At 53.8% G+C, this 11,763-nt stretch overlaps 4 protein-coding genes across 4 annotated transcripts; 3 read left to right on the forward strand and 1 right to left on the reverse strand.

Annotated features, from left to right (window-relative positions):
* Positions 1-315: 315 nt before the first annotated feature.
* J4E92_005638 (uncharacterized protein) lies at positions 316-1,823 on the reverse strand (the record flags this gene model as incomplete). Its single annotated transcript, XM_051497017.1, has 2 exons — positions 316-723; positions 774-1,823. The coding sequence occupies 2 exons, from the start codon at positions 1,821-1,823 to the stop codon at positions 316-318; spliced, it is 1,458 nt and encodes a 485-aa protein (XP_051352677.1).
* Positions 1,824-3,617: 1,794 nt separating this feature from the next.
* On the forward strand, positions 3,618-5,470 carry J4E92_005639 (uncharacterized protein; the record flags this gene model as incomplete). Its single annotated transcript, XM_051497018.1, has 5 exons — positions 3,618-3,711; positions 3,781-4,146; positions 4,194-4,247; positions 4,300-4,733; positions 4,787-5,470. The coding sequence occupies 5 exons, from the start codon at positions 3,618-3,620 to the stop codon at positions 5,468-5,470; spliced, it is 1,632 nt and encodes a 543-aa protein (XP_051352678.1).
* A 2,089-nt stretch (positions 5,471-7,559) lies between these two features.
* Positions 7,560-9,587, forward strand: J4E92_005640 (uncharacterized protein; the record flags this gene model as incomplete). The annotated part of the gene is made up of 1 exon (XM_051497019.1): positions 7,560-9,587. The coding sequence occupies one exon, from the start codon at positions 7,560-7,562 to the stop codon at positions 9,585-9,587; it is 2,028 nt and encodes a 675-aa protein (XP_051352679.1).
* A 497-nt stretch (positions 9,588-10,084) lies between these two features.
* J4E92_005641 (uncharacterized protein) lies at positions 10,085-11,728 on the forward strand (the record flags this gene model as incomplete). Its single annotated transcript, XM_051497020.1, has 2 exons — positions 10,085-10,401; positions 10,453-11,728. The coding sequence occupies 2 exons, from the start codon at positions 10,085-10,087 to the stop codon at positions 11,726-11,728; spliced, it is 1,593 nt and encodes a 530-aa protein (XP_051352680.1).
* Between the last annotated feature and the right edge of the window lie 35 nt (positions 11,729-11,763).

The following is an 11,763-nucleotide window of genomic DNA, read 5'->3' on the forward strand; positions in this document are numbered from 1 at the left end:
ACTTGACCTAGGCAGGTATGCATGCGGCGATGTGATTGAGCTAGGCATCAATGGTTTTGGACAGCACACGCATACTAACAGGTGAGGGCTCCACCAGTCTAATCGTTCTGGGGCAGGGCCTGGAGTTACAACCGCGAATGCCTCCGCTCTGCAAGTGGCCGGTACTTCTTTCGAAGCGGCGTCCATCACAAAGAGGTTCCTCGAATCAAACTCCATTACATATGGAATCAGGCTGGGAAAAACTCGCCATTGATCGTGTGTAGCAAGGACGTGGGCGTGAAGTGATAGACTATCGTTTCGACTACGTGATATCATCTAGAATATACTATTATCCGCGCAAGTGAACGGTCCGTTCAAAGTGCTGTTGGGATCATTATAGATGTCAATAAGCGCCTTCAATGATGTGTACAGTCCTCCTATCATGAGGAACAACGTCACCATCATGATGCCGTAGTTGACAGCGGCTACGGCCTTCTTCCGTGGTGAACTCCATTGTGTCTTCCAGTTCAGATGTAGCCAGAAAATGCTCGTGAGCCCAAAGGTGAACCACGAGATGAAGATGGCGGACGAAATGTTGAGGATGGACGAGAATATGGGTATCGCGTTGGAGATGACGAAGGAGACGATCCAGAAGAGGGCACCGAGGCCGATCCAAAGGGACCAGGTGAAGGCGTTGTGTACGTTGACAGCCTCGGGCTTCATGTTACGCATGAGAGTGATGTACTATATTGACGTTAGCTTTGTCTTCTTTCTCGCGGGAGAAGAGATCGTACCATAAACTTGATGGCAGTAATACCGATTATCAGGCCAGTTCCCAGCACGGAAGGGATAAGAATGCCGTAGGCAATCTTAGCTGTCAACTCTGGCGCAGAACCAAGCGCAGGAGATGTAACTGCATCGCCTGCGAGGCCGTAGATGACACAGGCGACCACGATGTAAATTACGACCTCGAAGGACTTCTGCATAAAAAGAGCCGGGGCGAAGTCCTTGGATGGGTCTCGCATCTCGGCCATGACGCTTATGAAGCTTTGGTTTCCCGCGAAAGCAAAGGCAACATTGAGCAGAGCATTGACAGCCTCGACAAAGCTAGGCTTTCCGACCAGAACTATCTTGGCCTCGAAACCTGGCGGAGCTTGTGGTCCACCGACACCAAGCGCGATCATGACGATCAGAACTGCAGCTACGATGGAAATCGTGCAGACCCAGCTAGCTGCGGCTGCAAAAGAGAGCTTTCGTGGGATGCAGAGCAGCCAACAGAGAATATGAGGGAAAGCTAAGAAAGCCACCGTGCAGAGGGCATGCCGCGAAAGCGTGTTGAGTGCGACCGACAAAGTAATGTTTGCCGAAGCGCAGATAAGAACGAGGTTGAAAACGAAAGCGATTCCAAGGAAGCACTCGAATGGCTTGCCTCCGACGTACAACGCGCAGTCTACCAGATTGGTGACCATGGGATATTTCCTGTAGAACTGAAGAAGGATGTAACCGCAATAGGTCGTCAGACCACCGAATCCGAGGATTGCGATAATTCCGGGGATCAGACCGAGCGTCTTCAAAGCGGAGGGCAAGCTGAGGATTCCGATTCCGACTTCGATGGTGATCAGGATCACACACGCTCGCCATCGGCCCAGTGTACGGTAATTCTCTCCAGGAGCATTGGGATACTCGGTCGCTCCGGCAAATCCATCGCCTGTCCATCCCGTCGTTATGTCGGTGTTGTGTCCGTATGCCTCCATATCGTCTTTATCCGACGCGGTCGTGTGAGAAGCAACATCGCCGTTGGAAGGCGCTTGGGGCTCTTTCTTGAGGAAGGCTTTTAGACCCATGGTTGAGGTTTGACCGTAACAACGTGTTACAGGGTCTCAAAATGCAATGAACGAAATATAGCTCGGTAGCGAGGAGCGGCGACGCTGGGTCTTTTGAATTTCCTCGCCTCCTGTATCGGACCTCTGGGTCATCATCCTAAGACGTAACGTGTGCTAGTGGCCGAGCAGATCCTGGGTGATCGCCTCCCGGCGACTAATGCACATATTGACTTGATTTCTGGGTAGCATGACGCACCTCCAATGGATCCGCTGTCAAGCTTGCCATAGCGGAATGTAGTCTGTGGGGGAATGAACACGAGGAGGCTACTTGCGGCATAGGCATCAGAAAACATCCTCGCTGCGTAGTGCCAGTGCAGAAAGGGTCCTGAACTTTGATGAGAAGTGTGGGTCATCGTGAGTAATAGTTTGCGCTGAGACGTGACCGTGTCGTCGCGAGCTCCACATATCACGTAAAAGTCTTCGAGAAATTCTTCGTGCCGGGATTGGCCGCTTGGCAACGTCCTGGGGCCACCCGAAAAACGGTGCTAGGTGTGACGTATTTGCTGAGCATGCTAGATGTCTGTCATCAAAGAGTTCGTCGGAGTAGTGTGAGAGATGCAGTCGACAAGGTGATGCCGTGGTCAGCGGGAGGGAGGTGGGACCAAAGCGGGCGCTAGAGGAGACTAGGCTGGTGCTCCCTCCAAGGCTGCATATGAGGCGGCACGAGGCACGCGACAAAGCACGCAGTCGTGATGCTTTCCGTTGCACGGAATTCGATACTTTCAGAACGTGTAGTTATCGTAGCGGATTCGATGGATTAGCCTCCCTTCTGTCTCATCAATGTTAACACGACACTTACGAATTCTTGTCCGTTGAACTCAGTGGCTGGAAGCTACGATCATTCGCAAGCGCACACATCTGCGTTCACCCCGGAACGCATGACGGGACAGCTCCGAGGGTTGCGAAATGATTTTAGGAGACTGTATGCAAACTTCTTATCGCGAGAAGATAGCGTATCGAGGCGGTAGCACTACATCTAAGCTGGTGGTGTTGCAAAAAGGTACGGCCGGGCCTTGATTGGCTCAAATGCAGGGCAAGAGTTAGCTCGTCCTTGGCCGTCCTGGGCTTGAAGGTGGATTCGATGTCTGGACTTTCCTCGTTGTGCGTGGTACCCGGTCCGTGGAACACCTGGAGACAACACTTCGGGAGACGATGCAAAACTGGGCAAGCGATTGTCATAGCAAAGATGACGTTCGACGGATGATCAGTTGATGGCACCCGAACCAAATGAGCCGCGGAAACGGCCATTGACACTAAGTCGCTTCCAAGTTTAGCGTTTGACTATTGCCACTGCGCCTTGTGGGGCTCACCGGGGAATAGAACAACAAGGTTCCCCAATGTCGCTCCAGCGGCATCTTTGCGGGAAAATCAGCGGGTATGTGAAAGTTGAGTAGACATCGAGATGGACAACCGCGAGTGAGAAGGTCTTGTGTTGAGCAGGCCGATGAGTGTAGATAGAAAAGCAGAGAAATATGCTCGCCAAGGACTGCCGATCGTCCCGTTCTAGTGCACCCGCTGGTTGGACGGCAGGTGGCACCGACCCAGGTGCCAGAACTTTCCCTCTTCTACTCTCTGCGTCCTTGTACCACACACCGCCATCGCACAACCTTTGTTCCCGGCCATCGTGCGTTTTTGTTTGTTACTGGGTTATTCAAGGCCAAACGCAGAGAAAGCTCTACTCACATAGCAAGCCACCCCCGAGCTAGACGACGACTGCGTGTTGGCGAAGCCGTAAGAACCAAATCAGGTTGCAGAATGTCATTTCTTACCAAGAACCGAAGAACAAGCCCTCAAGATGCCCCCGAAGCCACCCAAGACAAATTTCCCGCCGCTCAGCTCGGCCTCCTAGGTATGGTTTTCCCATGCCACCGACACTAGTTGTTGTTCGCCCGAGCCTCGCACTGACAACACACTCCAGCGCTGGTTCGAGTCGCAGAGCCAATTGCCCTTACTTCGATACTCCCATACGCCTGGAAACTCGTCACCAACTTCCAAGTTGGGTCCGAAACGAGCGCACCGTTCTTTGCCGGCCTGCTCATCTCTGCCTTCTCGCTCGCCGAGGCATGTTCAGGCATGTATTGGGGCTCAGTCTCCGACCGTATAGGTAGAAAACCCGTCGTCATACTTGGATGTCTTGGGACAATGTCCTCTTTGCTACTTGTTGGCTTAGCTCCAAACTTTTGGGTCGCGCTCCTTGGACGAATCATCGGCGGCGCACTCAATGGCAACATTGGCGTCATCCAGACCATGGTTGGAGAGTTGGTCAAGCGACCAGAGCATGAACGTAAGTGACCACAATTACTTCTGTCAGGCGTTGCTAACTAGAAACAGCAAAGGCGTACGCAGTCATGCCATTCGTCTGGAGCATTGGTACCATCATTGGCCGTAAGACAAGATCAATCCATCGACTCCTGCTTGTTTATACTAATTACAACAGCGTCTATTGGTGGATACTTTGCTGAACCTGCTCGTAACTTCCCATCTGTCTTCAGCCCCACAGGTCTTTTTGCGAAGTTCCCTTACCTACTTCCAAATATCATCTGCGCTTCCCTACTTCTGCTCTCCATCTTCATGGCGTACTTCCTTCTAGAGGAGACTCACCCGGACAAGCAGCCACGAGGCTACTTCGAACAATACGATGCGGCTGTCGCAGAGACACCTCTTCTGCCAGCTCAAGGCGCGACGGCCGATGCGTCCGCAAACTTGACCGCGGAATCTTATGGCACCTTCAACGCCGTGGAAGTCGAACACGACGAGATCTGGCGGGTGCGCTCCAACGGCGACTGGGTAGAATCTCCGACGAGCGAGAAGGTCTTCACACGTCCAGTCATCATGTTCGTCGTCGCCCTAGGTATCTTCACGTACCATTCCGTAAGTCTCGTAGTCCATCACAACGAACGAACAGACGGCTAATTATATACTAGATGACATACGATCACTTACTCCCAATCTTCCTCCAAGACAAACGCGCCGACGATGATATGAACGCGCTCGACCTTTCGCCTTCGTCATTGGGAGGTGGACTTGGCATACCCATCCAGAATGTGGGCATTATTCTTTCCCTCAACGGCATCATCCAGCTCGTGATCCAGGGTTTCGTCTTCCCTCTACTGGCGGATTGCTTTGGCGTATGGCGTCTGCTTCTCATGGTCACACTGGCACATCCGATCGCATACTTTATTGTTCCTTTCTTACAGCTTCTTCCTGAGAACTTGGTCTATCCTGGTCTGTTCGCTTGCTTGACCGTACGGAACTTGACGTCGATTCTCGCCTTCCCCCTCCTTCTGATCATGATCAAAGAAGCTACGCCCGATAGATCGCATCTTGGAAGAATCAACGGGTTGGCTGCATCTACCGGTGCTGCCTGCCGCACAGTAGCAAGTCCCATCGCCGGTTTGCTCTACGGCCTCTCTCTCGAGCTTCACTTCACGCCTTTAGCTTGGTGGGGTTCCGCTCTGGTTGCAATTTGCGGAGCTCTTCAGGTGCCCTTTCTCAATCGCGCAGCGCATGAGTGTCACGCTCGAGTGCGTAACGTGGCTAGCGACTATCTGACCAAGGAGCGTCGTCGGAGCGAAGTGGTTCGCATTGTAGTAGAAGATCAAGAGTAATCGGTGCAGCAGGTCTCGCGCATGATAAGCATCAGTTTGGTTATAGACGAGCAGTTGGCATGGCGTTTTTGTTTGTTCGTTTTTCCATATCGACTTGCTTGTCAAAAGCGAGCTTGATCCTCGGCGTCTTGGGTACAACGGCAACGATACCAGAATACAAGGCATTGGCGTTTAGCATAGGTCTATTGGCGTTTACTGTATTCACATTGGCATAGATCACAGTTACCATTTACATGATTGGCAACAAGAACAATACGACACATTTTCCACAGGCCCAAGTCACAGTAACTGCCGTTGTCGAGTGTGCAGCTGAGAGCACTGGGGTAGAACATAGCATAAAGTCAGTCGTTCATGCGAGGTCCTCCATCACGGATGAATTCTTGAAACGGCTGGGATGCCATGGACACGGGAAGTACGAGAATAGCAACGTGTCAGGGCTCTCCGAAAGGGCAACCCGACAATACCCCGAGGTAGTGAGATGTAATCGAAACAGCCCTTCAGCTAAGGATGGAGTATTGTTGCCATCTACTGTGCTACTTCACTATAATCTGAAAGCCTCGGATAAACCCAAGTTCAACACATAGCCGAGTTCGCTTGTGCACTCGTGTCGTGACAGCTTGTAGCACGGTCCATCGCGAGTCGCGAACACAAGTGCCGTCATTCCCGCGCTCACGAAGCCATCGTCTGCGCCTGTGTTCCGAGCTGACACCGCCACTCCCGGCCGTTCACGACATCTTTTTGCCCTGTTCCACACGCTGCAAGGTACCCGTGCGCCATGTCTCTAAAGCTTGTTGTCTTATCCTTGCATGATGCGCAATGTCTGAGAGGCAGGCAACCGCAACCTTCATTTAGAAGTCAGATCAGCTTTTCGATAGTGCACAGTATTGATTTGCAGAGGGATGTTGAGTTGTCTGCGGCCGATGAATCGCGCATTTCCATCCATGGGCTCGCTTGCCCGCCCAACTCGACCAGAAGTACCTGAGGTGTTAACACGACGAGCCGATGGCTTTCCCACGGCACTTCCAAGCTCTCGTTCATGCCACGCTCCTTCCAATAAAGCAACCAAGCCTTTGAGACACGACCTTCCGATGGGCCTAGGATGTATGTCACTCGAAGCTTGTTGTTCCTGACGCTCGTTGGCCGCAGCGATGGCGGAACACCCATGAAACACGCTCGTGCATATTCCTCAGAACGACAGCGTCATGGCTATAGTTGGTCGGCGGCTCCGCCCAAAAAGGAAATACAGGCAACGGAGATCGACTTGGCTAGGCGATACGGCTCTGGACGGATGCAGGAGAATGAACGGAGTGGAGACGATGCAGGAGGTGGGCAAGAATGGAACCCTCCAGATGCCCGTATGTAAGACATTGGCGCATTCGAAGTATCGCTACTGAAGGTGATCCGAAAGGCAACAGAGCTGGGTGCGATGACCTGTCGACAGCCTGCGGCTCTGCGTTTCTACCCGTACGACTGACACTGGACCCCGACCAGTCGTTGGCCTGTCGCACAATATACTTGACGCTCTTGGCTTGCCAAAATACACACTGCCAACGCCATTGGCTCGTACCTGCATGATAGTCTACTCCGGTGGGCTATTTAGGGCGTTTCGGAAAGCGCCCCTGTTCGCTTACGATGTGCTCACGCCAAAGCCATCTGACTGGGATCCACCATCTTTAGCCAGGTCATCTTGTAACCGACGACCCTACTGCCGAGTGGGCCTGCAGAGCGCGCGACAACGACCGACATGGAACCTCCTTGGGCGACTCGTTCTGATCGTGGCTGAGCATGCGAGTCGGAGGCCCTCGGCGGACCAATCCTTTAGAAATGTTTCGAGACGGCTTGTTTCGAACGAGCGCTGGTGGTAGAAGTATATCTTGACCCTTCGTCCTTCCCCTCAGTGCATCTACACACGCTTTGTTTTCTAATCTCAGCATTGCATTTGCTGCTACTTTCGCTTCCCAAGACGAACATAGTCGCACTCTTTTTGACTTTGTTCTCTTGTTAGACCGTCATTCGTTAAGGTCCAACTACAACATACATTGATATTCGCTTTACTACCTAAATTCGATTTCGACGTTCATATATCACCATGAAGTCTACCTACGCTCTCTTGGTCACTGGCCTCGCCGCTCAACAAGCCGCGGCCACCTGGAACTTCTTCGACAACTTCGGCACTCCCGACTATAGCAACAACGTCTGCGACGATAAGCAGAAGGGCGGCTTCAACTGGGCCGATCTCATCGATGGCCAGGATGTCGGCAACTATGGAGACTTCGACTTCTCTGGGGGCTGGAAATGCTCAAACTCCTTCGGCAAGCGGGACTCTCTGAGCAAGCGAACCTTTGGAAACAAGTGCATCAAGAACACCATCCAGAAGAACAAGCCCGCTGCATTTGGCTGTGCCCAGCGCGGTTTCTCCATTACTCACATGGACGTCTCGGCTGAGTTCGACGCTGAGCTCGAGCTCCACTACAAGATGGTAGACGGATCCATCTGCAAGCAACACAGCAGCTGCTCGGCTGGTGGATCAACACTGCAGAACACCCAGTGTGGTGGCGCAAAGTCCGTCGAGGTCTACCTTGGATCTCACTACAAGGGTGACAAGGAGTCTTGCGAGATCGGTTTCCACAACATCGGCTTCGACTGTGACGCTGAGAAACCATACACTCCTCCTTCGCCCCCTTCGCCGCCCCCTCCACCTGAGGTCCCCGCCTCAAGCGAGGTTCAGTCTTCCACCATCGCCATCGAGTCGTCGACTGCCCCAGCCTCCAGCGCTGTTTCTTCCGCTGTTGAGACTACGGCTTACTCTGCCATCGAGACTACCGTCGTCTCATCTGCTGTTGAGACCCCTGCTTCTTCATCCGCTGTCGAGACTCCCGCCACTTCGGCCAACGAGTGTGGACAGTACGGTGGAGAGGGATGCCCACCCGCCGAGACCCCTGCCTCTTCAGCTGCTCCCTACACCAACAGCTCCATGCCCGCCTACACTCCTCCAGCTTCCTCCGCCGTGGAGATCACCAGCTACCCTGCGTCGGTTCCTTCCATCAGCACCGCTACCCCCCAACCGGAGTCTTCCACTGTTGTTGTGCCACCCACATCTGAGAGCTCTGCTGCTGCTGGCTGCGGATACGGAGAGTCTTGCGAGCAGTCATCCACTGTTGTAGCCTCTTCCGTTGTTGTCTCTTCTGCCGTTGTTTCGTCTGCCGTTGTCACATCTGCTGTCCCTGCTACCAGCTCAGCCGCTCCTCAGCCTTCCAGCCCCAGCTACCCTCCCGTCGACATCACCGACTCGGTTCCCAAGTGCATGAACTCGTGGCTCCAGATCTCTGCCCCAGACTGCAAGGACAACACCGACTCCAGCTGCTACTGCCTCAAGCCTGAGTTCACCAAGAATGTTATCGACTGTATCTCTGCCCGCTGCGGTAGTGACGACGAAATTAGTAAGGGTCTGCAATACTTCATCGGTATCTGTGCCCAGCATGTCCCCGAAAACCCTTCCATTGTCGGAGACTGCCCTTCGTACATTCCTTTGAACCCTACTCCTGCTGCTCCTTCTGCTCCTCCCGCTCCCCCTGCTGGTGGTGAGAGCTCCGCCGCTCCCTCTGCCCCTGCTTCCAGCGCGTACGGCCCTGGTTACCCTGATGAGACTCCCGCTGCTAGCACCACCACTGCTGCCGGCGAGACTCCTGCCATCACTACCGCTGTTTCTTCTGTCACCATGACTGAGGTCGTTGGCACTACCACTGCTGCTGGCGAGACCCCTGCTGAAGAGACACCTTGCACTACCATCACATTCGGCACAACTACCCTCACCGTCCCTCAAGTTCACTTCACCACTCAGCCCGCCTCTGCTGGCGCCAACCCAACTGAGCCCGTTGCTCTTGTGCCCGGCACTGCTGAGCCTCCTCAAACCCCAGCTGCCACCACACCTGCCGGTGGTGCGCCATACCCCATCCCCTCTACCATGGGAACCGCCACTGTCCCGATGGGCACTGCCACGGGTACTGGTGCCGTCCGTCCCTCTTCGCCAGCCGAGTTCACTGGCGCCGCCTCGCCCTTCAACGTCGTGCCCAAGGGTGCTCTGTTCGGTGCGGCTCTTGCCTTGTTCGCATTGTAGACGCTATACATTTTAATGTAGTGCAGCTTTTCTTTTCTATGTCTTCACTGTTTGTATTTAGCGGTTGGTGCGAAACATGATACACAGTCCGCATCTGAAGAAGCGATGGTGTAATACATGGGTTTTCCTTGGAACCATAGAGTATATAGACAAGTATACATATGTGATTTAAAATCCGTAGCCCATATCGTGATTGTGTTTGTTTGCGCAACGTGTACCAAGAGATGCGCGTACAAACCAAGTCTTATTAGACACCAATTTGTGGACCACGGGATAGCTCTCTAGGCTAAGGTAGCCCCAGACTAAGAAATGTCGTTCGCATGTGAGAAGATTGGGGTACATGGCCAAACTGCCGAGGTCCGTCAAGAGCGGCTCCTGTGCGCAACCTCCAGGGATCGTCATCAATGCTAGCTTCCCCAGACTCCGCGTGTGCCGTCTAATGACAATAACAACAGCCCCTCAAACTATGAGCCCGAACACATTCGCAGACGCCCACCATGTCGTCTGGCGCATCGCAGCCCACGCCGGGCCCCGCTAAATCGCAACCAATCGACCCGATACTGCGCAATGCGCTCCGCTACACCATCTCGGCAAAGGAGTACCAGCTGCTGCACCAATACCTCCTTTCGCGCGCCCCAGTCGTCAAGAAGCGCACCATAACCCCGAAGCGATATGACGCCATTGTCAAGGGCCCGGATGATTACAATGTAGCCGCCTTCCGCGCGGCACTGCGATTAGGCATCGTGACCTTCTCGGGGCTGAAGGCATGGGAAGTAGTCAAGACCAGGCTTCTGTCGCGGGGGACAGCGAATAGGTGGGCATACGTCTGGTCGCGTTTAATCGATGCGCATTAACAATCCCTTAGGAACCAACCCAGAACCTCCGTCTTTAAGTCACCCAACGTCCGCCTCAGCAGCTCCCTCGCCCTCATACTCCTTTTCCACCGCCTCCTCCGGCGCATCTTCGTGCGCATCCGCGAGAGCCTACTCAGCCATGAAGGCAAGTCGTTCCGGCGGCGGAACCCACGCATAGCACGTTCCTTGACATCCAAGCTGGCACCGGCCATCGGATCCAGCTTAGCAGGCTTCTTCCTCGCCGTGTACCCAGGGGATCAGCTGCGCGTCACAATCGCCATCTACATTATGACAAGGGCTCTGGAGTTTGGCTACAACTACCTGGAGGAGCTGGGGTACATGAAGAACAGGCCAAGTTGGTTTGGTTCCTGGATGATCATGCCAGTCGCCTGTGGGCAGCTGCTCCACGCATTCGTCTTCGACCGCGACTGTTTCCCCTCTGGATTCGGAGACCATATCTTGAAGAACTCGCCAGAGTATATACAGAAGCGCCCTGAAGACTATCCCAGCACCGCACCCTGGCCAGGCACATTTGACATAGTGGACAACCTGGCAGAGATCTCGCGACAGCGCTGGCCACCCTTCGTATCGCCCATCCTCTTTCCTAACACTGAGACGCTACCAAAGCGATTGACGTCCATCTCTCCGATAACCTCTCCCGCACATCCAGCCATCAAGTCCTTGTCATGCGCCTTACTCCACCCGCAAGACCCGTCTTGTCTACGCACCTACGTCCAATACTGGATCCAAGCCTTCCCCAAAATCGCCCGCTTCTTCACGCTCTTCTTCACTGCCATGAGCATCACGAAATACAAAGCCTTCCTCTCCGCTCCCATTGCCTCATTGAACAGTCTGGCCAAGCGCATACTGCGCATGTCGCTCTTCCTCTCCGGCGCCATAGGAACGAGCTGGGGCTCCATCTGTCTCTTCCAGAACATACTTCCCCGGGCTTTCTTGTCAACGCAACGCTGGTTCCTGGGTGGTTTCATAGGCGGACTCTGGGCCTTCTTGGAGAGGAAAGGTGGAAGGAGCAATTTCTTGTATACGGCGAGGATGTCGATCGATTCCTTGTGGAAGGTGGGTGTGAAGAGGGGGTGGTGGAAGGGTTTCAAGAATGGGGATGTGCTGCTTTTTGTGGTCAGTTTGGCGACGGTTAATGCTCTGTACGAGGTATCGCCCAGATCGGTCAATAGCGGCGTTGCGAGGAAGGGCTTGGGTGTACTGAGGGGTGAGGGCTGGGTTGACAGGGCGGTGGTGCCGAGAGAAGATGAAGGCAAAGAAGACTAATGATATCCAGCTGTTTACGCATACAGCTCTTATCT

Source organism: Alternaria infectoria (genome assembly GCF_024043175.1).
Source record: "Alternaria infectoria strain BMP 0036 chromosome Unknown scaffold_8, whole genome shotgun sequence".
In the NCBI taxonomy this organism is placed as follows: Eukaryota; Fungi; Ascomycota; class Dothideomycetes; order Pleosporales; family Pleosporaceae; genus Alternaria; species Alternaria infectoria.